At 46.2% G+C, this 27,837-nt stretch overlaps 1 protein-coding gene across 3 annotated transcripts in view; it reads left to right on the plus strand.

Annotated features, from left to right (window-relative positions):
• The window catches only part of LOC147029591 (inactive dipeptidyl peptidase 10-like), a 594,191-nt gene that overhangs the window by 418,788 nt on the left and 147,566 nt on the right, over window positions 1-27,837 (plus strand). For all 3 annotated transcript variants that reach the window (XM_085872742.1, XM_085872743.1, XM_085872744.1), the window contains exon 7: window positions 7,004-7,085. In XM_085872742.1, coding sequence (XP_085728868.1) covers window positions 7,004-7,085 — 82 coding nt within the window. The remainder of the gene's footprint in view (window positions 1-7,003; window positions 7,086-27,837) is intronic.

Genomic DNA, 27,837 nt, shown 5'->3' on the forward strand with positions numbered 1-27,837 from the left:
CACCAGTCTGTGAATTATCATAAGGATACGAGTGTAAAGCCCATTAACAATGATGGGGTCAAGAGCATCCCCTTCTCCCCCCCCCCCCCCCATTGAAAAGCTCGTTCCAGTCACATGCCTTTATGTCGGTCAAAATGGCCGACTTGTTAAATTTCTTCAAAAAATTTCTTCTCCAGAATCACCACCCAGAATGTTACCAAATTTTAGTTAGAACATTAGGACAGGGTCCATGAACATTAGAACATTGTGGAGGCCATACTGATCACATGACAGGAAGTGTGTCAAAACAGCCAAATTATTAAATTTATTGTCAGGTTAGGTCAGATTAGATCTGTGACTTGCGACAGGTACCATGTAATCCTGTACTAACCTGTTTCATGGTTGGGTTTTCGGTGACTAAACCATCTCCCCCAACAAGTTTCTTGGTGAAGAGGGTGTATGATATGGACACCCAGCAGGATTTAAAACAAAACCTGTAAACAGGTGGAGGAGCTCCTTGTGAGCCAATGGCCATCCATATCGAGTGCCCAACTCTGTCTGCAGACGTCGTCCTGCAGTTTGGTTACTTCTTATGAGGAGGTCGGTGGCAGGATTTGCCCTCCGCTCAGCGTAAAACACTTCATTCCGCAAAAGATACCAAAAGCAAAAATAAATCTGAAAACCCACTCCGTGGGAGTAACTCCTGTGCAGCTACCCTTTAGATGGCAGCTCACCGGATGACAGGATTGGGGCAAAGCCTTTGGGACCCCCAATCTTTGATGATAGGAAGGAAACCATGGGGTAACCTTCCAGGGTCAGATTGTGGTCGTGTGTGTCAGGGTGGTGCTGAGGTGTCATCCACCAGACGGCCATCTCCTTGGGTTAACCTGAGGCGGTCCCTTCGGGTGGGTGCCTGGAATGTCCTAACCCTAAGCGAGGATGGTCACCTGTCTCTGTTATCATCAGAGCTCAAGCGTTTGGATATTGGTATTGCAGCACTCTTGGAGGTTTGGAGATGGGATTGCAGCGAGATAATGGTGGGTGGTTACAACTACTATTGGTCTGGTCGCTCTGATGGTTACCAGGCCCATGGAGTTGCTGTAGCTGTGTCGAATAAGCTGACTCCAATGATAATTGAGGTAATACAGGTCAATGAGCGTATTATGAGACGAAGGATTTGGCACTCCTTGGGTGACATTTCCCTTGTCTCTGTATATGCTCCGACTGAGGCGAGTGATCTCACCGTGAAGGACGCATTGTATGTCACGCTCGAGTCTGTGGTTGATCAGTGCCCCAGGCGAGATACTCTTCTATTCTTGGGGGATTTTAATGCATCAAATGGCAGCGTTTATTTTAAGGAAATTTTAGAACTGCACAAATCTTTGAGGCAGGTGCCATGGCCCAGTGTTTGAGATTCTCTGAGTCTGAGAAGCATTTTTAATGGCTATTTTTAAACATTTTATAGATTTTAAGTTCCTTTGTATCCTTTCACAAGGTACACAAAACAGGATGCCTCACTGGAGGCCATAAAATTAGTATCATTAGCTAAAAGTATAACCGTAAATATCCAAGTGCATTCAAAACGCGCATAAATTTGGAACAGCCTTGCTAACTACTCAATGTCTCATCATCAGTTTTATTATAAATATAAACTCAGTTTTTATAATAAATTTTAGTACTGCACAAAATTGGATTCAGAACTGCACAAATTGATTTAGAAATATACAAGTAGAGGTCCACTGCACGTTAAAATAGACCCTGTCAAATGGAACTGATGGGGATGGTTATGAGACATGTCTTAGTCCCCTTGGGACTGGAACTGTGAAACAGAATCGTACGAAGTTCCTTGACTTTGCAAGAAGTCACAGACTTAGGGTGGCTTCTTCATGGGTTCAGCATCCACAGGCTCATCGTTGGACTTGGTATTCCAAAGCTGGTGATGTGGCAAAGGAGATTGACCATGTGCTCGTTGATGGTCGCTGGAGGATGATCCAGAACTGCAGAGTCTGGTGGACTGCTCAGTTCCTCATTAGTTACCACAAGCTTGTTGTAGCAACTCTGAAGTTGCAGCTTAAATCCAGGAGAATGGTACCATCCCAGCCTAGGCTGGATGTCGACAAGCTCAAGGATGAGAGGATAGCTGAGGAGTTTGCAAACAGGCTGAGTGGAGAATTGGGAGGTCTGGGTGCTTTGGGGGTTCCTGAAGAGTTGTGGAGTGCCGTCAAGACCACCGTCCTTGTTGTTGCATGTCGATGTCTTGGATCTCACCGTAGGGTGAAGAAGAATTTTGTCTCTCAAGAGACACTGGACACCATTGACCAGAGTCGTAGGGTCAGGCTGAATGGCAGAAATGAGCTGTTCAGGGAGCTGAGGCGTAAAACTGTACGTGCACTAAGGGGGGACAAGGAGGCCTGTGTGCAAGGAATCTGTGAGGGGTGGAGCATCACCTGTGGTCAAGTAATTCTTGTCCTGCTTACAGGGGAAGTTGCGCATTGCGTTCCTCCAAGCCAGTCCCTCGGTGCACTGCAGTTAGAGCAGAGGGTGGTAGGCTCTTGACAGAGGAGTCTGAAGTGAAGGCCCTGAGGGCCTGTTACTTTGAGCGGCTATACCAGACTGATTCACCAGCTGTCGAGTTGGATGTCAGTTATGTTCCTATCCCTATTGCTGACCCTTCAAACAACTGTGGTCCACATTCGTTTGTGGAAACAAACTGCGGTGAATCGGTTGAAATGGGGTAAAGCTCCTGGGATTTGTGGCATCCATGCCAAACTTCTCAAGGCTTGTGGAAATGCTGTACTCATGTCATTGCATGCAGTTCTCTGCTCTGCCTGGAACACAGGCATCATCCCAACTGATCGGAAGAGGGGCCTTGTTGTCCCTCTCTGGAAAGGGATGGGTGATCACCAAGACTGCAACAACTCCTGAGGGGTGACACTGCTCGCAGTTCCGGGCAAGGTCTTTGCTTGGGTAATTCTTGACAGGGTTCACTAACATATGCTTGAGCACCAGCGTCCAGAGCAGTCAGACTTTACACCAAATAAGTTAATGATTGACCGCATCCTTGCTCTTCGGGTCCTCACCGAACACAAGCGAGAGTTTCTGCAGGGACTGCTTGCAGCCTATGTTGATCGATGTGAAGCGTTTGATTCAGAGAATCAGCATGCCCTCTGGAGGATTATTGGTCTTCATGGGGTGCCACCAAAACTGATTAATCTGATGTCTGAACTATACTCTAGTACTGAGAGTACAATGAGAGGTGGTGATACCATCTTCCACTTATTTCCAGTTTTTACTGGAGTTCGTCAGGGGTGTGTACTGTCCCCCACACTTTTCAGCACTTGTATAGACTGGATTCTGGGGAGGATATTGGAGAGATCAAGTTGTGGTGCATCATTTGTGAATGTCAAGATCTCTGACCTTGATTGCACAGATGATGCAGTCATCTTTCCGGAGACTCTGGATATCCTTTTGTGGGCCCTCAAGGTGCTGAAGGAGGAGTCAAAGCCGCTGGGATTACGGGTTTCCTCGGTCAAAAGTAAGATCCAGGCTTGCAATGACATATTGGATGCTGCTATCCTGTCTGTACCTGTTTGTGGCGAGGATGTTGAGGTCACCGAGAGATTCACTTACCTTGGAGGTGATATTCATGTCTCTGCTGTCTGTGAGCCAGAGGTCAACAGACATCTTTGGCGGGCCTGGCGAATCATGGATTCACTGGATCATGGGGTGTGGCGCATCCGGTACCTGTGCGGGAGGAGGAAGGTCCGAGTCTTCAGGTCCTTTGTGCTTCCAGTCTTGCTCTATGGATGTGAGACTTGGACTCTGACCAGGGATCTGAGATGGATACTTAATTCCTTTGGTTGCAGGTCTCTTCGTAGAATCCGTGGCTATCGCTGGTCGGACTTTGTGTCCAATGAGCAGTTTCAGAGAGAGACTCAAATGAGATTTGTTACCTGCATAGTCCATGAGCGTCAGCTGCGGCTCTATGGGCATGTGGCTCATTTTCCTGACTGATCCTGCTCACCAGATTCTCTCAGCGAGGGAGCCTCGTGAGTGGAGGAGGCCAATGGGGCGACGACGTGCCTCATGGTTGCAGCACATTGATCAACATCTCAAGGAGATGGGGATGGGCCAGGCATCTGCCTGGGGGATGGCCAGACAAGGCCCTTGGAGAACCGGTGGAAAGTGGACGCAGTGACGTGCTGCTCCAGCGCTTGCTCCCATACCTGAACTGATCTGAAAATGGTTGACTTATTAAATTTCTTCAAAATTTTTCTTCTCCAGAATCACCAGTCAGAATTTTACCAAATTTTAGTTACAACATTAGGACACGGTCCTAACATTAAATTGTGGAGCCCGTGTCGATCACATGACCTGGTGTGTCAAAATGGCAGTCTCACAAATTCCTTCCAAAATCTCCTGATCCACCAGTCCGAGCTCCCTCGTCATAATGCTACCAAATTTGGGTTCAACATTACAACATTGTAGGAATGTTATATTTCCAAAGTCATACCGATCACATGACCGGAAGTGTATCACAATGGCTGACTTAATCAATTCTTGGGAAAATTGTCAAAATTTCTTCAAAAATCTTCTTCTCCAGACCCACCAGTCAGAATACTTCCAAATTTAACTTGCAACATTAGGATGTAGTCCTGATGTCAAATTGTGAAGGCCTTGCTGATCCCTTGACCGGAAATGTATACAAATGGCGGTGCCGCAAATATCCTCAAAAATCTTCTTCTCCAGACCCACCAGTTAGAATGCCACCAAATTTGGGTTGCAGCATTAGGATCAGCATCTCAAGGAGATGGGAATGGGCCAGGCATCTGCCTGGGGGATGGCCAGATCGAGGTCCCTGGAGTTTTGGCGGAAAGTGGATGCAGCGCCATGCTGCTTCAGCACATGCTCCCATACTTAACCTGACCTGACCTGATTAAGATAGGGTCCTGGTGTTAAATTGTGAAGGCCATGCTGGTCACATGACCGGAAGTGTGTAAAAATGGTGGTCATGCAAATTCCTTCCAAAATCTTCTTCTCGAGACCCACCAGTAAGAATGCTACTAAATTGGGGTTGCAACATTAGGCTAGGGTAGGGATGTTAATTATGTTGCGGAAGTCAAGCCGATCACGTGACCGGAAGTGTGTCAAAATGGCTGACTTAATCAACTTTCGGAAAATCGCATCAATTTATTTTAAAATCTTCTGAGAACCACCATTTCGAATGATACCAAATTTGGGTTGCAACATTTTGACAGGGTCGTGATGATAAATTGCGGAGGTCATGCTAATCACATGACCGGAAGTGTGTCAAAATGGCAGGCTTCGGAAATGTTTGGGAAAATCACGTAAATTCCCTCAAAAACCTTACTCTCCAGACCCACTAGTCAGAATGCTATCAAATTTGGGCTGCAATATTAGGGCAGGGTCCAGATAAGCCACAGGTCCAGTGATCCTATTTTTGTCATCATTATTATGCTCACCAGAGGAGAGGGTATTACATTTGGGTCTGTTTGTGTGTTTGTCTGTCTGTCCTCACAGTATATGAGTATGTCTATAAACACCATACTATTTAAATGTGAATATGTTTATTAATTACTTGCTATATGTGAACGTGTACATATATCAATTACATATTATTGAAATGTGAGTTTGTCTATTGTTTAGATACTATTGGAACATGTAGTCTATTAATTACGTACTTTTGGAACGTGAGTCGATCTATTAATTATTTACTATTGGAACAAGTAGCCTCCTAATTACATACTATTGGTACGTGAGTAGATCTATTAATTATTTACTATTGAAACATAAATATGTCTATTAAATACATACAATTATTGAAACGTGAATACGTGGGGCTAGCAGGATGGCCTATATGTATGCACACTTACCTCAAAGCTCTCCGGTCTGAGTTTGATTCCTGAACCAGCTATAAACTGTCAACAGCAGTGTTTGACAGGCAGCATGATTCATCAATGTGTGTACTGTCCCTCGGATGAACACGACACGGCCATCCTATCTGCCACCATTACTTCCTGGATGTTCAACATCCCATGGTGTCCTTTGTGAAGAGTCGGTGAGCTATCGACGGCACGATGGCAAAATTAAAAATTCCTGCCCTAACGAGTCGAACGTCAGGTCTGGCCAGCTGGTTTGTGAAGACTCGGGCCAAGCTTCTCCTGTCCGACCCCACAAGAAAAGGTGGGTTCATAATGTCCATTAACGAAGAATAATAATAAGAAGAAGAAGAAGAAGAAACGTGAATAGTTGTATTAATTACTTACTAATTACATGTTGGAACATATTAAGTATGTGTAATTACTTTTTGGAACACAATAATTATATCTGTTATTAATTGCATAACACACCAGCACACAAACGCCACATAAAATAAACCACATAAAACAAGTGCTGGCGAGGGTCTTCAATCTCTGATTTCTCTTTCTTGATATTATTGTAATCATTTGCTTGCCTCGGAAATTATTGGTGCTAAAGTTGATTTATGGCTTAATGGGAGCAAAGTAAAAATTTCATGCAGAATTCGTGGAAGCCACTGTATTGTCTAAAACTCAACTCCTCAGCGGAACTTTAAGCTGATTCCCCATCTGCAATGTTGATGTTTAGTGCATAATTATTGGTTTTTTTTTTTTTTTAAATACAAGTATACTTTTACTCCTGGCTAAATTCCAAAATTGCTGTGAAATTCCTGCATTGGTTGGGTGAATGGGTTGAGGAGTGATCAGCTTCCAATAAGATGGTTTTTTGATATGCATTAATGTGACTTTGCCAATAATGTAAAGTTGTACTGAAGGTTCAGAACATCCTGTGCCTTATCCTGTATGTCATATTTCTGATGTATTCAATTAGCTGTCCAGCAAGTGCATTTAATGCACCAAAGCTTAGAGGAAACTGTGTCTTCTTAAGTTATGCAATAAAACCTGGGAGCAAGAATTGACATGAACAGCAGTTTGATCAGCCATTTTACGCATGAAAACTCTTTTCAACCTTGACCCTTTTTCAGAGAGTTTCACGAAGTTAAGCCACCAAGGAGTGAGAGTGGAAAGCTGCAGTTTGTGGGGTGGGGGCCTCGCTCCCAACAGCTGGTGTGTTTCATAATCTGTTTTAGTTGCCTATTCTCTTGCTGTTTCATGCTGTAAGCTTTGGATTCCAAATATGCAAATTAAATATATGGTACACTGCGTACAAGCAATTTGCCAAGGAGTAAGCTTCGATGTGGTCTACAAGCAAGCAGGATATGGGTCTGCTGGCATTAAAAAAAAATTATTTTTACACATTTTGTGTGATTGCCAAGTGTTTTGCCAGAAGCAGTGATAAAACTTGAAAATGCATTGTTCCACATTTCCATTTCTATATGATGACATTGTGTTGATATGGATTCTTCTTTTTTTGCACTGTACAACAATGCTAATGAAATGCAAATCACATCACATTGTTCAAATTATGACTCATGTATGACGAAGACATCGCAGTGTTACTCAAGTTTACCTGCGGGCGGTAATGCCTGAGTTTGGAATGTGTGATATCCAGTCGTTTTCACTTCTGCTGTGCGTACATAGCTGGAAGCACTTTTGACAGATGGATGGATGTGTATTTTTTGATGGATTCATGGCAAGAAAACTCTGACAAAGGGAAAACGCATTCAATTTAATCCCTTCCAATGTTAGTGTCGGAATAATCAACTTCCTCTTACCTGCAGTCAAAATGATCCTTGCAGCAAGTGTGTGTGTGTGTGTGTGTGTGTGTGTGCGTGTGCGTGTGCGTGTGCGTGTGCGTGTGCGTGTGCGTGTGCGTGTGCGTGCGCGTGTGTGCGCGTGTGTGCGCGTGTGTGTGTTTTGATCAGTAGATTAATGTATGTATGTGAATTTGTATGCAGACAGTTTCTTCCATTGGCACATGATATCTCTTCAGATCTCATTTTCACAACATCTGACAAATGGATTATTACAGCCTTCCCACATCTCATTACTCTTCCATGGGACTAAATTCGGAATACAAAAAGAACCGGTCACGAGCTGTTGAGATTTATGCTTAAAATCCCACCAGCAAATGACATCCAGGAAGAGCCGTAATAAAGCTCTTAGTCAAATGCTTCATGATCCGTTGTAATAAATATCTCGAGTTGTCTTAAACAGCACAGTCTTGAAAAAGGCAGTAAAAAAAGAAAAAATTCACTTAAACCACGTTTTTGACAATATATTTTTTCTTCCTGATAACATTTTCATCGTCACTGAGCCACAGGCTTTCAATTCACCTTTACAGGTACAATATTTCCTTTACCTGCAGCATTGTTTCATCATTTTACTTGCGACAGTCCAAATCTATTTTCCCAGAATATAAATATCAGCAAAGTTCCATTGAAATAATAAGATTATGTGCTCCAGTGGTTCATTCCCAATGTTTTTGCATGTGTGAGGCTTGCAGGATAACTCATTGGTAGCAAGCTTACCTTGGAGTACTTTATCCACCATGGTGGATTCCTGGAGTAACATGGACATGACTAGGAAACCTTACCCTGGGACTTCACCCGCCAACAATCATACCACTGATTTCATTGTTCTTTGAAGAGGTTAATCTTGTGACCTTGGTTGCAAATCCTTTCAGATATTAGTGAAAGCATTTTAAATGTTGAACAGGTGATATAAGTTGGTGTCCAGGCCTATAGCCTCATCCAAATGAAACATTTCTGCCTCGAGCTTTTGAGTTGACACTTCATCTCATTGGGAGTATTCCTGGTACACAACAGACTTGTGTAACCTTCATAGTAATAGCTGCAGGTGGAAAATAATGGCTTGTATCCTTTTTGTGCAAAAGGGCATTCAAAGCACACACACTTAGGCTAATTTCTTTTGTATACCTTCTTGAGGCTTGTATGAGAGCTGACACACAACGCACAGCAAGGGGGGCATGAGATAAGAGGGGCAGGAGTGGGAAGGACAAAACGGTGGGGAACAGAGACATGAGGAGATCTGTGGAAGGGAGAGGGATGGGGCGGGGAACATGGGGTAAACAAGATGGACATGACAGGGACTTTCAGGAAGGAAAGCAGGGAATTTGAAGCAGGTGGGCTTGGGGTGGATGAAAGGGGGTAGAAAAGATCGTGGATTTGGATGAGGGATGATAAGAGGTGATGGTGAACAGCTGTTTTGAAGGCGTGGAGGGAAGAATGGGATCGAACAGAGTGAGGGAGTTTATTCCAAAGGCGTGGAAAAAAAGAGGAATGAAAGAGTGAAGGTGAGCAGGTCAGGTTCACTGTCAGGTCAGGTTCGATCTGTGACCTGCTACAGGTACCATGTAAACCTGTACTAACCTGTTCCATGGTCGGGTTGTCGGCGACTAAACCGTCTCCCCCACCAGGTTTTGTGGTGAGGGGGGTGTTTGGATATGGACACCCAGCAGGATTAAAAACAAAACCTGTCAAAGGGCGGAGGAGCTCCTTGTGAGCCAACGGCCATCCATATCTAGTGCCCAACTGTGTCTGCAGACGTCCTCCTGCAGTTGGGTTACTTCTTATTAGGAGGTTGGTGGCAGGATTTGCACTCCAGCCACCGTAAAACCCTTCATTCCGCAAAACGTAAAAACGCAAAAAAATCTGAAAACCCACTCCGTGGGAGTACCTCCTGTGCAGCTTCCCTTCGCAGGGCAGCTCACCGGATGACGGGATTGGGGCAAAGCCTTCGGGACCCCCAATCTTTGATCGGGGTAACCACGGGGTAACCACGAGGGAAACCACGGGGTAACATCCCTGGGTCAGATTGCGGGAGAGTGTGTCGGAGTGGTGCTGAGGTGTCGTCCACCAGACGGCGGTCTCCTTGGGTTAACCTGAGGCGGTCCCTTTGGGTGGGTGCCTGGAATGTCCTATCCCTAAGAGAGGATGATCACCTGTCTCTGTTATCATCTGAGCTCAAGCGTTTGGACATCGGGATTGCAGCTCTCTCTGAGGTTCGGAGACCGGATTGCGGCGAGATAATGGTGGGTGGTTACACCTACTATTGGTCTGGTCGCTCTGATGGTTACCATACCCAAGGAGTTGCTGTAGCTGTGTCCAATAAGCTGACCCCAATGATAATTGAGGTAACACCGGTCAACGAGCGTATTATGAGATTAAGGATTCGTCACTCCTTAGGTGTCATTTCCCTGGTCTCTGTTTATGCTCCGACTGAGGCGAGTGATCTCACCGTGAAGGATGCATTCTACGCCACACTCAAGTCTGTGGTTGATCAGTGCCCCAGACGAGATACACTTCTAGTCTTGGGGGATTTCAATGCATCGACTGGAACTGATAGGGATGGTTATGAGGTGTGTGTTGGTCCCCATGGGTCAGGAACTATGAACCAGAATAGCACTAAGTTCCTTGACTTTGCAAGAAGTCATGGACTTAGGGTGGCTGGTTCATGGTTTCAGCGCCCACAAGCTCATCGCTGGACTTGGTATTCCAACGCTGGCGGTGTGGCAAAGGAGATTGACCATGTCCTCATTGACGGTCGTTGGAGGCTGATCCAGAACTGCAGGGTCTACCGGAGTGCTCAGTTCCTCAATACTGACCACAGGCTTGTTGTAGCAACTCTAAAGCTGCACCTTAAATCCTGGAGAATGGTACCATCCCAGCCTAGGCTGGATGTTGCTAAGCTCAGGGATGAGAGAGTAGCTGAGGAGTTTGCGAACAGGCTGAGTGGACACTTGGGGGGTCTGGGTGCTTTGGAGGGTCCTGAAGAGTTGTGGAGCGCCTTCAAGACCACCGTCCTTGATGTTGCTGGTGGATGTCTTGGAACTCACCGCAGGGCAAAGAAGAATTTTGTCTCTCGAGGGACACTGGATACCATTGACCAGAGTCGCAGGGCCAGGCTGAATGGCAGGGCTGAGCTGTTCAGGGAGCTGAGGCGTAAAACTGTACGTGCACTGAGGGTGGACAAGGAGGCCTATGTGCGAGGAATCTGTGAGGGGGTAGAGCATCACCTGTGGACAGGTGATTCTCGTCCCGCTTACAGGGGAATTCACGCATTACGTTCATCCAAGCCCATCCCTCGGAGCACTGCAGTTCGAGCAGAGAGTGGTCGGCTCTTGACAGAGGAGTCTGAAGTGAAGGCCCGCTGGGCCGGTTACTTTGAGCGGTTGTACCAGGCTGATCCCCCAGCTGTCGAGTTGGACGTCAAGGGTGTTACAATCCCTGTTGCTGACCCTCAAATCAACTGTGGTCCACCTTCCCTTGTGGAAACACGGGCTGCGGTGAACCAGTTGAAACAGGGCAAAGCTCCAGGGATCTGTGGCATCCATGCCGAACTTCTCAAGGCTGGTGGAAATGCTGCACCCGTGTCGTTGCATGCAGTTTTGTGCTCTGCCTGGAACACAGGCATCATCCCAACTGACTGGAAGAGGGGCCTTGTTGTCCCTCTCTGGAAAGGGAAGGGTGATCGCCAAGACTGCAACAACTACCGAGGGGTGACGCTGCTCTCAGTGCCGGGCAAGCAGCTGTTTGCAGCCTATGTTGATTCAGTGAATCGGGATGTCCTCTGGAGGATTCTTGGTCTTCGTGGGGTGCCACCAAAACTGATCGATCTGATGTCTGAACTCTACTCTGGTACTGAGAGTGCTGTGAAGTGTGGTGGTACCACCTCTGACTTATTTCCAGTTGTTACTGGAGTTCCTCAGGGATGTGTACTTGCCCCCACACTTTTCAGCACTTGTATGGACTGGATTTTAGGGAGGATGTCGGAGAGATCAAGTTGCGGTGCATCGTTTGGGAATGTCAAGATCTCGGACCTTGATTTTGCAGACGATGCAGTCATCTTTGCGGAGACTTTAGACATCCTTTTGGGGGCCCTCGAGGTACTGAATGAGGAGTCGGAGCCGCTGGGATTATGGGTTTCTTGGGTCAAAACTAAGATCCAGGCTTTCGGTGACATCTTGGATGCTGCTGCCCTGTCTGTGTCTGTTTGTGGTGAGGATGTTGAGGTCGTGGAGAGATTCACTTACCTTGGCAGTGATATTCATGTCTCTGCTGGCTGCGAGTCAGAGGTCAATAGACGTCTGGGTCGGGCCTGGGGAGTCATGGATTCACTGGATCATGGGGTGTGGCGCTGCCGGTACCTGTGCGGGAGGACGAAAGTCCGAGTCTTCAGGTCCTTGGTACTTCCAGTCTTGCTCTATGGGTGCGAGACTTTCACTCTGACCAAGGATCTGAGACGGAGACTTAATTCCTTTGGTACCAGGTCTCTTCGGAGAATCCTTGGCTATCGCTGGTCGGATTTTGTATCCAACGAGCGGTTGCTGAGAGAGACTCGGATGAGATTTGTTACCTACATAGTCCGTGAGCGTCAGTTGCGGCTGTATGGACATGTGGCTCGTTTTCCTGACGCTGATCCTGCTTACCAGATTCTCTCAGCGAGGGAGTCTCATGAGTGGAGGAGGCCAGTGGGCCGACCACGTGCCTCATGGTTGCAGCAGGTTGACCATCATCTCAAGGAGATGGGGATGGGCCTGGCATCTGCCTGGGGGATGGCCAGACGGAGGCCCCTGGAGTACAGGCGGAAAGTGGACGCAGCGACGCGCTGTTCTGGCACATGCTCCCATACCTGACCTGACCTGACCTGAGCAGTGATTCGTGATTTTGGTAGTTTTACCAGAAGGGGGTTGTTGGTGGACCTTGGGCACCCTGGGGAAATATGGTGGGGACAAATCACAGACAGAGTCTGGGTGCGGGGGGGGGGGGCAAGACCTGAGAGGAGACGGTAGAAGATAGAAAGACCACTGACCTGCCTGCGGTGAGAGAGTGAGAGACCCAAAGGTTCAGCTTAATTGCGGGAGATGCCAATGATCCGAAATTCCTTGGTTTCCATTGCGTGAAGCCTAGAAAGGTGAGAGGCAGGAGCACCAGCTAAGAGGGGAGAGCAGTATTCCATCAGGTTGCAGACGAAAGCTTTGTATGTGGTCAGGAGCTCAGGTGGATTGAGGAAGGACTTTGCACGATGGAGAATTCCTCGTCGGCAACTGGCTTTAGAGGCCAGGTTGGAAATGTAGCTTTCCCAGGAAAGATCATGGCAGACAGTGAGACCGAGAAGCTTGAATGAAAAAGTTTCTTCATAGTTTTTTGATATCACTACATCTCCCCCACTTGACGATAAAACATCTATATTCCCCATTATTAATGACTGGTGTGGAACCGCTCACAATGCTCACCTCTCCATATGTCGTGGCAGAGTTTGATGTCATACATTTGCTGTTTTGTCATGATTTACACCAATCATAAAACAAACATTTATTTTCTCCAAATTTATTTGTAATATTGGTGATATATTTATTTGAAATTTATTTGTGATATAAACAGGTCCAAGTGGTGTAAATGGTGAAGGGTCAAAGCTGTCTCATCTGTCTGAAGGGTGTATGGGGTCTAAAGTGTCTTTTCAAATATATAAATGAGCATATATTGCCGGTTTATAGCGAATTCATCCCCAATCTGGTTTGTTGTAATGTGTCGCTTGGGGTCCACACTGTTCTGAGTCGGCATTGGTCTGTCGTGAGCTGCGTTTTGGTCAGGTCAGGTCAGGTCAGACCAGGCATGCGCTGAAGCAGTGCGTCGCTGTGTCCACTTTCCACCGGTACTCCAGGGGCCTCCATCTGGCCATCCCGCAGGCTGATTCCTGGCCATTCCCCATCTCCATGAGATGCTGATCAATCTGCTGCAACCACGAGGCAAGTGATCGGCCCATTGGCCTCCTCCACTCACAAGCCACTGAAAATGAGCCACCTGTCCATACATCTGCAGCTAACACTCACAGACTATGCAGGTAACCAATCTCTTTTGAGTCTCTCTCAGAAACCGCGCGTTGGAAACAAAGCCTGACCAGGGATAGCCAAGGATTCTCCAATGAGACCTGGTGCCAAAGGAATTAAATCTCCTTCTCAAATCCCTGGTTAGAGTACTAGTCTCACATACATATAGAAAGACTGAAAGCACGAAGGACCTGAAGAATCGGACTTTCATCCTCCTGCACAGGTGCTGAGAGTGCCACATTGCATGATCCAGTGAATCCATGACTCCTCAGGCTTGACCCAGATGTCGATTGACCTCTGGCTCACAGCCAGCAGAGACAAGGATATCACTGCCAAGGTGAGTGAATCTCTCCATGACCTCAACATCTATGCCACAAACAGGTACAGACAAGACAGCAGCATCCAAGATGTCACTGAAAGCCTGGATCTTAGTTTTGACCCAGGCAAGCTGTAATCCCAGTGGCTCTGACTCCTCATTCAGTACATCGAGGGCCCCAAAAGTATATCCAGACTCTCCACAAAGATGACTGCATCTTATACAAAATCAAGGTCAGAGATCTTGCATTCCCAAATGATGCACTGCAGCTTGATCTCTCTGACATCCTCCCCAGAATCCATTCTATACAAGCGCTGAAAAGTGTGGGGACCAGTATACACCCCTGACGAACTTCAGCAACAACTTGAAATAAGTCAGAAAAAACATCTCACAGCACTCTCAGTACCAGATTATAGTTCAGACATCAGATTGATCAGTTTTGGTTGCACTCCACGAAGACCAAGAAACCTGCAGAGGGCATCCCGATTAACTGAATCAACATAGGCTGCAAACAGCTGCTGCCGAAACTCTCGTCTACGTTCAGTGAGGACACGAAGAGCAAGGATACGGTCAATTGTTGACCTCTTTGGTGTAAAGCCGAACTGCTCTGGGAAATGTTGCTCAAGCGGATGGTGGCAAACCCTATTAAGAATTATCCGAGCGAAGACCTTGCCCTGCACTGAGAGCAGCGTCAACCCTTGGTTGTTGTTGCAGTCCTGACAATCACCCTTCCCTTTCTGGAGAGGGACAACAAAGCCCCAATTACAGTCAGTAGGGATGATGCCTGTGTTCAAGGTGGAGTACAGAATTGCATGCAACGAAGTGAGTGCATCATTTCCACCAGCCTTGAGAAGTTCAGCATGGATGCCACAGATCCCAGAATCTTTACCCCATTTCAACCGATTCACCGCAGTTTGTTTCCACAAACGAATGTGGACCACAGTTGATTGAAGTGTCAGCAATAGGGATAGGAACATAACTGACATCCAACTCGACAGCTGGTGAATCAGTCTGGTATAGCCGCTCAAAGTAACAGGCCCTCAGGGCCTTCACTTCAGACTCCTCTGTCAAGAGCCTACCACCCTCTGCTCTCACTGCAGTATACCGAGGGACGGGCTTGGAGGATCGCAATGCGTGAATTCCCCTGCAAGCAGGACAAGAATCACTTGACCACAGGTGATGCTCTACCCTCTCACAGTTTCCTTGCACATAGGCCTCCTTGTCCACCCTCAGTGCACCTCCAGCTTTATGCCTCAACTCTCTGAACAGCTCAGGTCTGCCATTAAGCTTGGCCCTGCGACTCTGGTCAATGGTATCCGGTGTCCCTTGAGACACAAAATTCTTCTTCGCCCTGCATTGAGTTCCAATACATTCACCGGCAACATCAAGGATGGTGGTCTTGAAGGCACTCCACAACTCTTCAGGAATCCTCAAAGCACCTAGACCCCTCAAATCCCCACTCAGCCTGTTCACAAACTCCTCAGCTACCCACTCGTCTTTGAGCTTGCCAACATCCAACCTAGATTGGGATGGTGCCATTTTCCCAAATTTAATCTGCAACTTCAGAGTTGCAACAACAAGCCTGTGGTCAGTATTGACAAATTCAGCACTCTGGTAGACCCTGCAGTTCTGGATCATCTTCCAGCAACCATCAACAAGCACATGGTCAATCTCCTTTGCCATACCACCAGCGTTGGCATACCAAGATCAACGATGAGCCTGTGGGCAATGAAACCGTGCACCAGACACCGTAAGTCCATGACTTCTTACAAAGTCAAGGAACTTAGTGCTATTCTGGTTCACAGTTCCAAACCAATGGGGACCAACGCGCGTTTCATAACCATCCCCATCAGTTGCAGTCGATGCATTGAAATCCCTCAACACTGGAAGAGTATCTCACCGAGGGCAATGATGAACCACAGACTTGAGCATGGCATAGACTGCGTCCTTCACGATAAGATCACTCGCCTCAGTTAGAGCAAATACAGAGACCAGGAAAACGACACCCAAGAAGTGACAAATCCTTCATCTCAATACGCTTGTTGACTGGTGTTACCTCAATTATCATTGGAGTCAGCTTATTGGACACAGCTGCAGCAGCTCCTTGGGTATGGTAAACCATCAGAGCAACCAGACCAATAGTAGGTGTAACCTCACGCCATGATCTCGCCACTATCCAATCTCCGAACCTCAGAGAGTGCTGCAATACCGTATTCAAACACTTGAGCACAGATGATAACAGAGACAGGTGATCATCCTCTCTTAGGGATAGGACATTCCAGGAATCCCACCTGAAGTGACCACCTCAGGTTAACCCAAGCAGACCGCCGTCTTCTGTACGACATTTCAGCACCACCCTGACGCACGATACCGCAATCCAACCCTTGAAGGTTACCCCGTGTTGTTCCTCCTTTCAGCAAAGAGTGGGGGTCCCGACGGCTTTGCCCCAATCCCGTTGGGGCCTGCATAGAGCAGCTGCACAGGAGGTACTCCCATGTATTGAGTTTTCAGTTTTCTTTGTGTTATTGTGTTTTTTGTATTGAAGGGTTTTACTTTGGCCAGAGTGCAAATGCTGCCACCAACCTCTTAAAAAAAAAAAGTAATACAACTGCAGGAGGACGTCCGCAGACACAGTTGGGCACTAGAAATGGATGGCCGTTGGCTCACAAGGAGCTTCTCTGCCTTTTGACAGGTTTTCTTTTTAATCCTGCTGGGTGTCTATATCCATACACCCTCCTGACCAGAAAACCTCATGGGGGAGCCAATTTAGTCACCATCTACCTGACCATGAAACAGGTTAGTACAGGTTTACATGGTACCTGTGGCAAGCCACAGATCTGATCTGGCTTGACCTGACAATAGTCACAATTGTGAATTTTGCCTTTTAGAGACAGTTTAGACTTTCACTTTCACGTGGTGTGGTCATTGCCTCCTGAAGTTGCGAGTGCTGTTCTGGTCAGACAATTCATGCAGGTGTGACCTATTGCCCCCATCGTATGATCCCATGAGGTGTCAGGACTTCATATGACGTTGGCTCTTGTTGTTCTTGGTGACTTCACCTGGAAACCTTGTTTTGCTTGAGTGATCAAGAATTCTGGCTTTGTGTGACACACAAAGATGAAAGATTTTCCTCTGCTTGTTTGGCATTGACATGTTTCATGTTGTCTCTCCATTACATTCGTTAAAATTTCAACAGTGTCATATGAGTCGTTTTATGGACTGGAATGGTGGTGCGAACTGGTCTACCAAACATAATTTTGGCTGGTGCTCAGTCGGTTTGCGTCTATGGGTGTAGCTCACAAATTCAGTTTAGTTCTATTGACGCTTTGACCTGACTTTGGCCGTTTCTATAAAACCAACTTTGCCGTCCGGACTATTAACTCCACTAATCCATTGGAACGAGAATATCATGATGAAGAAGTTATGTACTTGATGGACCAATTGGCACACATGTCATTGTATGCTTTCCCAATAAATTGGAGACCTTTGGTTTTTACTATCTCTGGAGGTACTCATAATAGACCGAATGTTGATGCTAAGACTTTGGCGACTGATGTGCTTGAGGTGTTGGTCAACTTGTGAATGACCAGATATTTGGATTGGTCGTCTACATTGACGAGGAAGTCTTCACCTGTTAATTCCAACAGGTCAGTTTGCAGCTTGATCCAAGGGGTGATTGGTATTTCATCAGGCTCGAGTGGTTCTTTTAGTTGTGGAGGCTGTTTTTCCAGGCAAGCTTGGCATGTTCCAAGAAACTTGGCTGTCGTCATTGATTTTTGGCCAGTATACAGGGTTACAAGCTAGATGTGTGATCTTCTCCATTCTTTGGCTGAGCATGTCAGCATGCATTCAACTCAGATATGAGCACTTGTCTTCCTTTGTAGATGACACTACGAGAAACTTTGATTTCATCACTGTATGGTCAATATGGTTGCAAGTCTGATGGAAGTTCGGTTATGGATTCTGCCCATCCAGCGTAGATTACTTTTCGCAGTGCTTTCAGGATAGGCTCGTGTGCTGTTCGCTGCTGTAGTGCATCTTGCTTGCTACACCCAAAATGGACTGTCTTTGTCTTGGGTATCTGGGCCATCATTGAGGATAATTTTGTTGACCTGTAAGTCAAAAGATATGTCACCTCGCTTATCTAGGTTATGTAGCCTGCTCAGTATGTCGCCGATTATCATGGAGGCCTCTGGCTTGGACTCAATGGAGAAGTTGTCGCCTTGAATCTTGATTAGGAGTCTTTGAAGACATGGCAGGGTGCTGGCAATGGTTTGTTGCAGATCATCACTCATGGCTCGTGATCTGTTAGGACAGTAGTTTTCAAACTTTTTTTTACTGGCGACCCAATTTCAGAACCTCTCTCCATCGCGCGACCCAAAAGATTCAAAACCCAATTCATAAATACATAAGATAAGATTTCATATGACACAAGAACATTTACTGTTTACTTTATTCACCATCGTCATGTTTTCATAGACGAGTAAACGGAGAATAGCCGACAGTATCCAAATAGTACAGTTGAATGTTTCAGAAGTTTAGTCCGAATGACATTTAGATATATCAGTGAGAAGGATGAGCCTGTTTTTCAGAAACCAACTTCTCTATTCGTGAAGAAGTAGATGACAATGCCAGGATCATATCATGCTCCATTTATAGGCGATTTCTCTACTTTGTTTTAATCACCACCATGGTGGAGAACGACTGTCACAAAAGTATGATGAAGGATATGGCATGAGAACTTTAATGGCGCGCCGTGACAGGGTCGGGTACGACGGCAGCATTTTGCACCAGAATGTTGACAACGAATTTGTCCGTGCAAGAGCCTGCGCTCCTGAATCCTGCTGGAGCTGTACAAGCTCTTCCTGTGCTGTATCATCTTCATCAGGAATCGAGTCCAGTGGAGCCGTGAAAGGGTCCCGAACCACAAAAAAGGACTGCACATCCAGCTCAAGGAAATAGTGCTCGAACTGTTCAATGAGCGACCGAAGGTGACGTGCTATCTCCCCAGAAAGTCTGTCGAGCTCAGTATCATCGTACTGGCAGGTCGTTAGATGCTCCACCAGACGGGGGAAAAGGCTGAAGCGCTTAACAGCTGCTTTGTCTGCCAGTAATTTTAGAGTCACCAGAAATCCGCTCATTTTGTCGTGAAAAATCATGAGGTTGGCGTCTTTGCCTTGGATGGAGCGGTTGAGGACATTGAGACGTTCAAAGATGTCAATGAGATAGCACAGTTCTGACAGCCAAGAGTCCGACTCAAGCAACGCTACCCATGCCGTTTTCACTTGTGTGCGTAGGAACTCCTTCAGTTCACCTTTGAGTTCGTAAACGCACAGAAGAAGGTTTCCACGAGATAACCATCTCACTTGAGTGTAGAATAATAAATTCTTATGGTCGGCGTCCATCTCCTGGCAGAATAGCCTGAATAACCTAGTGTTGAGGGTGCTCAATTTGATGTGATTCACCATTTTTACGACTTCTGAGAGCACGCTCTGCAAGGTTTCTGGCAAAGTACGAGAGGCGAGCGCTTCTCGGTAAATCACGCAGTGTACCATGGAGGTCTGAGAAGCCACCTCAAGCAACTTAGCCTTGAATCCAGAACGCACTCCTAACATTGCTGGCGCGCCGTCTGTTGTAGAACCGAGCAACTTTCCAAAGTCCAGATTATGGTTACGATAAAACTGCTGTACTTTCCCAAAAATGTCCTCGCCTTTGGTGGTGGCCTCCCCAATGGTTTGATGAGCAGAGGCTCATCGACAAAGTTATCAGCCTTGATGAAGCAGACCCAGACGATGAGTTGCATGTACGATGCAATATCAGTGGACTCGTCCAACTGTATGGCGTGCCACGGCGATTCCTTGATCTTCTGTACGATCTGAGCCGTTACGTCCAGACTCATATCTTCAATTCTGCGTTGGATGGTGTTGTCAGAGAGAGGTATAATTGCCAGTTTGTTCGATGCTTCCTCCCCAACCATCAGAGATACCATGTCCTTTGCACATGGCAGCACGAGTTCTTCCGCAATGGAGTGAGGCTTTTTAGTCTTGGCAACATGGAGCGACACTCGATACGAAGCTTCTAAGGCCCGAGAATTGTTCTGATGGCATGTACCCTCTCTGTCAAGACGCGTATTCTTGAGTGCAAGAAGTTTCCTCTCAAAGAACGCATATCCTGATAAGGCGCATGTTTTGTAGTCAAATGCCTCTGCAACTTATTTTGTTTCATAGACTCCGTAGAAAGCACTTCGAAACAAATCACACACTGAGGCCTCTGTGCCCCACTTTTATCCACCACGTAGTAAAATCCAAGGTCCAGAAATTTATCCTGGTAAGAACGTTCTCGAGATTTGCTGGTGGCCGGTGCTGCCATCACAAATAAGGTCTCGAGTCGTACGTGGAGACGTGAATAGACGTTAATGATAGAGTCTGAGTCTGAGAGGCGGTGGATCAAACCACTAATTTCCCGCCAAAATTAACCGCCCTTCAGCGAGCCCGCGCATCGGCTGGATCCCATTCCAAGCGTCATGTTGCGCCGGTTCCCATACTTTGAACGAACCGTTTATATTACATCAGGTAAAAGCGAACACCGATCGAAAAGAGACAATTTTTTTTCGCTGCAAGCCATACAGGCATGATACAGTGGAGATTGAGTGCTAATTGATAGCAGTAAACACTGCCTGGTTGTCTTCTTGCCATAGGTATGGGGCATTCATGCACACCAGTTATCGTAGAGGTGCAGCTTTATCAGCAAAATTGGGTAAGTAGGCTGAGACACAATGCATGGGCTCAAGCAACTTCTGTGGATCATCTTTATCTTGGGGAGTCAGAATTGCATATATGTCCTCCATTAATCCAGGGTATGGGTGTGTGCCAGTGTCTGAGTACACCGAGCCGAAGAAGATTATTTGGTTCACTTTGGTTCTGCACTTTTTCTTGTTGAAGATTAGTCCTTCCTGCTCAGCTGTTTCGAGAAGACATAACAGGTTCGCATCATGTTCTTCCTCAGTCTGCCCGGAGGCAGCAATGTCATCAGAAATCCCCATGCACCCAAGAACTTGCTCAATTACGTTTTCCATACCCTGGTGGATGATGTTCTGACTCACAGATAGCCTGAAGGGAAGTCACAGAAAACAATATCGACCAAATGTTTGTCAACTCCAGTGATTCTTCATTTAGATGAACTGACCAGTAACCCACTTTTCTGTCCAACTTGGAGAAGAAGTTAGTATTGTTGAATGCTGGGTAGAGGTCTTCTCAGGTTGGTATCTTGTGTGGACATCTTTTGAGAGTGTTGTTTGAGATTCTTGGGGTCCAGACATAGCCTTAAAGAACCACCTTTGTTGATACACATTGTGAGGGAAGTACACCAATCTGTTTGTTGTGTGACGTGTCATCTGACACTATCTTGTTCCATCCTGTCAAGCTCTGGTTTCAGCTTGGGCTTGAAATGTAGGCTTCATTTGCATGGCGTATTGATGCTTGGTTTGGTGTCTTCTTTGATGAAGAGATGAGCTGTAGACTTGAAGTTTCCAGGTGGTCAAACTGTTTTGGGAACCGTTATTTGTGGTCATCCTTTGGGTTGATTGGTGAGTTAGGTGTGAGAGGTGATCTTTTGTGAGGTGTCATTTGAAGTGATGGGGATGTATGTTGTTGTGGTGACAGTGGAAGTGGTGGGTGTGGCTCATGAATTGTTGAGTTTTATGTTGAAATGATGGTATTGATCATAACCACCTTCAGCTTCCTGCATGTGGGTAAACCGGCTATTGCTGGGCCAGGTATGTCAACAACATAGAATATTGGTTTGGACCACTCACTTTGGATGGTCAGCAACACCACCATATATGGTCTAGGTACATCCACAGCGTAGAATCTCTCTTTGGACCAATTTGGACCAGCATGATGTGTATACACCCAAGCCACTGATCTCAGAATCATAGTCGGCTGTGAGCCTTGATCTGGCTGGTTGGGTGATAGTCTTCCAGAAATCACCATACACCTGTTTAGTGGTTTGGAGAGGAAGAATGTCTGCACTGGTACCAGTTTCAATCTTCATCCTGAGATGTTTCTGATATAGGAGGTCAGGACAGATGACGTATAGTGTGGAGAAAGCTTCATCTACCTTTGTATGGCTCGATAGAGGCTATGCAGAGGAGCCTGGTGTTGACGCAGTGGTTTGGGATCCAAAAGGTCCTGAGTTCAAGCCCCGTTGGGCCACAGAATTAATACATCAGGGGGTTGACTCAGCCTGTCATCCTTGCGAGGTCGGCGAAATGAGTACCAGTATACTGGGCCGGTGTATACCCCGGTTAAAATAGGTGTATCATATTCCTGTGTCGTAAGAGGCGACCTGGGTTGCGTCAGGAAGGGCATCCGGCGTAAAACATGTGCCAAATCACGATGCGGATCATACGGATGATCCGCTGTGGCGACCCTTCACGGGAGCAGCCGAAAGAAGAAGAAGATAGAGGCTATGCAGAGATCGGAGATGGTGATGGAGTAGAACAAGCCTTCCTGTGGTTGTTCATCATCGTATCCCAATGTTGGGTAGTCCTGTTGCAATTATTCATCTCTCATGATATCCATGCACCAGGAACTTTCAGCACTCTATGATCTGTCACTTCTTCTCCATGGATTCACTCTGTGTTTGCCTCTTCTACAAATCGTCTTAAATGCAGTGTGACCCGTCGCGCTGCCTTTTAGGTAACTTGCTTCTGTGTTGCTTGCTTTTTGATTTCCGGCAATATTTTGCCCAGTGGCCTTTAGAACCACATGTTTTGCATGTGGTATTGTATACAGGGCATAGAGGATAGGAAGAGTATAGAGGAAGAGAGTGAGGGCTGAACCAAGGACCAGATGGTGGAAGCTGAAGGAGGAAGACTGTTGCGTGGAATTTAGGGAGGAGGCGAGACAGGTGTTGGATGGTGGTAAAGATGGGTGGGATGATTGGGCAACCACAGCAGAAGTGGTGAGGGAGATAGCGAGGAAGGTACTTGGTGTGACATCTGGACAGAGGAAGGAAGATAAGGAGACTTGGTGGTGGAACGAGGAAGTACAGGAAAGTATAAGGAAGAAGGGGTTGGCGAAAAAGAAGTGGGATAGTCAGAGAGATGAAGAAAGTAGGCAAGAGTACAAGGAGTGGCGGCGAAAGGCAAAGAGGGAGGTGGCAAAGGCGAAGAAAAAGGCATATGACGAGCTGTATGAGAAGTTGGATACAAAAGAAGGGGAAAAGGATTTATACCGATTGGCAAGACAGAGGGACCGAGCTGGGAAGGATGTGTTGCAGGTTAGGGTGATATAGGACATAAATGGGAATGTGCTGATGAGCGAGGAGAGTGTGTTGCGAAGGTGGATGGAGTACTTTGAGGAGCTGATGAATGAAGAAAATGAGAGAGAGAAGGTTGGAAGAGGTGGAGATAGTGAATCTGGAAGTGGGGTGGATCAGTCAGGATGAAGTGAGGACTGCTATGAAGAAGATGAAAAGTGGAAAGGCGGTTGGCACAGATGACATACCAGTGGAGGCATGGAAGTGCTTAGGAGAGATGGCAGTGGGGTTGTTAACTAGATTGTTTAATAAAATTTTGGAAAGTGAGAGTCTGCCGGAGGAGTGGAGAGTAAGTGTACTGGTTCTGATTTTCAAGAATAAGGGTGATGTGCAGAGCTGTGGAAATTACAGAGGGATAAAGTTGTTAAGCCACACCATGAAGTTGTGGGAAAGAGTAGTGGAAGCTCGGTTGAGAGGAGAGGTGACGATTTGTGAGCAGCAATATGGGTTTATGCCAGGAAAGAGCACCACTGATGCGATGTTTGCTTTGAGAATGTTGATGGAGAAGTATAGGGAAGGCCAGAAGGAGTTACATTGTGTGTTTGTGGATTTAGAGAAAGCTTATGATAGGGTGCCAAGAGAGGAGTTGTGGTGTTGTATGAGGAAGTCGGGAGTTGTGGTATTGTATGAGGAAGTCGGGAGTGGTAGAGAAGTATGTGAGGATTGTGTAGGATATGTATGAGGACGGTGTGACAGCGGTGAGGTGTGCGGTAGGAATGACGGACCGGTTTAAGGTAAAAGTGGAATTGCACCAAGGATCGACTCTGAGCCCTTTCCTGTTTGCAATGGTGATGGACAGGTTGACGGACGAGATCAGACTGGAGTCTCCATGGACTATGATGTTCGCGGATGACATCATGATCTGTAGGGAGAGTAGGAGCAGGCTGAGGCGAGCCTTGAGAGGTGGAGGTACGCACTGGAGAGAAGGGGAATGATAGTCAGTCGGAGTAAGACGGAGTACATGTTCGTAAATGAGAGGGAGGGTGGTGGTGTCGTGCGGTTGCAAGGAGTTGAGGTGAGGAAGGTGGATTGGTTTAAATACTTGGGATCAACTGTCCAAAGTAACGGAGAGTGTGGGAGAGACGTGAAAAAGAGAGTGCAGGCAGGATGGAGTGGGTGGAGAAGAGTTTCAGGAGTGATTTGTGACAGAAGGGTAGCTGCAAGAGTGAAGGGAAAAGTATATGAGACGGTAGTGAGACCAGCTATGTTGTATGGTTTGGAGGCGGTGGCACTAACAAAAAGACAGGAAGCGGAGCTGGAGGTGGCAGAGTTAAAGATGCTGCGATTCTCGTTGGGAGTGATGAGGATGGACAGGATAAGGAATGAGTATATTAGAGGGACAGCGCAGGTAGGACGGTTTGGAGACAAAGTGAGAGGCGAGATTGAGATGGTTTGGACATGTGCACAGGAGGGAAGCGGAGTATATCGGGAGAAGGATGTTGAAGATGGAGCCGCCAGGCAGGAGGAGAAGAGGAAGGCCAAAGAAGAGGTTCATGGATGCGGTGAGGGCGGACATGCGGGTGGTTGGAGTGTCAATGGAAGATGTGGACAGAGTGAAATGGAGACGGTTGATCCGCTGTGGTGACCCCTAACGGGAGCAGCCGAAAGAAGAAGATTGTATACAGGGCATCTGTGCTGCTCGTGTGGAAGAACACAATTTGAGCACACTTTGCAGGTTTGCTGGATGGGATCAATTGTGACGCTGTGACATGCCTGTTGAGGCAAATCTCAAAGAAATGGACAATGGCAGAATATAATCTCTGAGTAGTTTACTTCATATCACCCTCAGTTTATAGGAAATGGACAAACCATATCCGGTACATGTATACGTGCACGTAGCAGGCATGATAAAATAGTTTCTTCATATCTCCACAGTATCCACGCTTTGCCCCACTTCCTGCAGTTCATCTAATTGCACAGTTAACCAGAAGCAAGGAATTTGACCGAGGTAATGACTTGAACAGACTATAACTCATTGTGAAAAATGACCCTGAAATCTTTAATGTCCTTAATGTAAATAGAGACAGCTGGCTTTATATTCCCATGAAGACAGTATACTGAGATGTCGTGGATCAAAGCCAGACTAGATAGCGTGATGCCAAGTGTGCTATCAAATAAAGTGCTTGCATGATCATTATGTCATCCCTCACCTTTTTAGTCTGTGTGTGAATCCTGACTTGGTGGTATTCAACTCCCAACAATCAGCCTGGTGCTTTACAGTTGGAAGGTAACACCATATTATGCACCATCTTCTTGAAGGAAATGCTTAGCCCAGCTGTACCTTTTGATCGGCCCATGCTGCCTTTTAAAAAAGTATCAGTTCAGGAAAATTCCAAGTCCATGCCATGGACTACCACCCGATATGTCCTGGCACACATCACCCATTGAATCTCATACGCATGTCCAGTGCTCACTTCATCAAGGCAGTGCACGATTGGTGTTTCTGAATCTTAAATAGGTCTTTTGTCTATTTTTTTCATGGTAGGCTTGCAAGATAAACTCTGTAATTGCTCTCACCACTATCAGCATACAGCGAGAACATTGCTTCATTGAATGTGGACTAATGATTCACCTCACAATGGCTATAGAAACTCAACTGTTTGTGAGTTTAGTTGGCACTCTTTGTCCGACTCAGCACATGCTCGAACTGCCTACCTAAACATCGGCGTTTCACTAGCATCGCAGTTCAACATATTTATCACTTTCAATGAAATGGAAAATTACTTTTAGTGATTTATGATTTACAATGAAGTATTTGCAAGAAAATATGTGACTTTACAATCCATTGTGTGTAGAAAGTGCAGGAAAGTTTGACTCAGGAAAAGGAAGTTATGCTCACATCCACAACACTGCAGCCTTGATCTCCCATCATGTGATGCTAACAAGGCGTGCAACAACCATTCTTATGGGAATGAGGAAAACTGCAACAACCTACATTGTCAGCTTGTCAAATATTGTGGAATTTTTTTTGTAAAGTTTTTTTTTTTTTTCATGCACATGTGGGAATAAAACGGGAGAGGTGGTATAGTATAGTGGTTGAAAGCTGGGAAAGAGCAAGCACATGTGGGGTCTACAAGTTGACCAATCACCCTGTATACTATACAACTTCTCAAGGGCTTCTCACCACCACCTTCTCACCATACAACACCTTCTCACCATCCAACTATACAACTTCTCACCACCACCTCTTATCATCCCCCATCCAAATCCTCGATCTTTTCTATCCCCGATAATCCACCCAAGCCCACTTCCTTCAATTCCCCTGCTTTCCTTCCTGAAAGTCCCTGTAATGTCCATCTTCTGTTCCCCATGTTCCCCGTCCCATCCCTCGCCCTTCCACAGATCTCCGAAAGTGTCTGTTCCCCACTGTTTTGTCCCTCCCACTCCCGCCCCTCTTGTCTCATGCCACCTTGCTGTGCGTTGTGTGTTAGCTCTCACACGAGCCTCAACAAGCTCTCCAAAAAAAAGGAAAAAAAAAGGGCCTAACCAAAAATTTCCTATGTCGTGCCACTTACCTATTTTATGGTGCAAGATAAACTCTGTAATTTATTTCACCATCATCAGTCGACAGCTAGAGCATTCGAGATGTGGCCGAGAATGCTGCGGTGACCATCAGTACGGTGATAACTGCATTTACTTGATCAACATCGGAGGAAAGGAAAGATGGTGTCATACATGGGTGGAGGCATACATATATCTTTATAACCCAACTATTTATCTCGCTTGAAATTGGTAGGAGCAGTCAATTTTCTCTCACGTAATCAACTACCTGTGACTGCGATGTGAAATCCACTCACCAAATCGATAACGAGTCAATACCCAAATCAACGACGAGTTTAACAATTTATATTTGCAATTATAAAAGGCCTGGGTTCTTGGAGTTGAGGATGTCTGTGGGTGATGGCTGAAAAATCTCCTGAGACTATCTGCTCTTTCCTATTTACTGCAAAATCGGTGGAGGAGTACTGGGTACAAATTATTTTGAATGTCCAGTTCTTTATCAGCTGAGCGACATCACCCTGGAACTTTTTTGCTTCCAACATCAATATGAGGCATAAAAACTATTATAACGAACAAGAAAACAAAATAGTGTATTCCAAAACAGCATTAACTTACTTATCAAAGTAAGTTAAATTCCACAACAGATTCATATAATGTCATCAGTGAGTCCAGATGAAACATTACAAATAGAACAGCACTCGGTTGAGCGCAAACCTCTGCCAGGCTGAACAGTTTACGTTTTCTTTCCCACTATTAGGCCGGCTCTGAATCCGAACCTTAACCAAATACGAATTGCCTTGTTCTTTTCACCTCACCAACTCATCCACCAAGTTTTGTCATAATCCGTCCATAAGGTTTTGACGTATCATGCTCTGTATCATTTTTGCCCCGATCTCTCAATGGCCAAGAATCACTTTAAGGATTAAAAA

The sequence above is a fragment of the Eptatretus burgeri genome, chromosome 3, assembly GCF_056783735.1.
Source record: "Eptatretus burgeri isolate ZD-2024b chromosome 3, Ebu_testis_v1, whole genome shotgun sequence".
In the NCBI taxonomy this organism is placed as follows: Eukaryota; Metazoa; Chordata; class Myxini; order Myxiniformes; family Myxinidae; genus Eptatretus; species Eptatretus burgeri.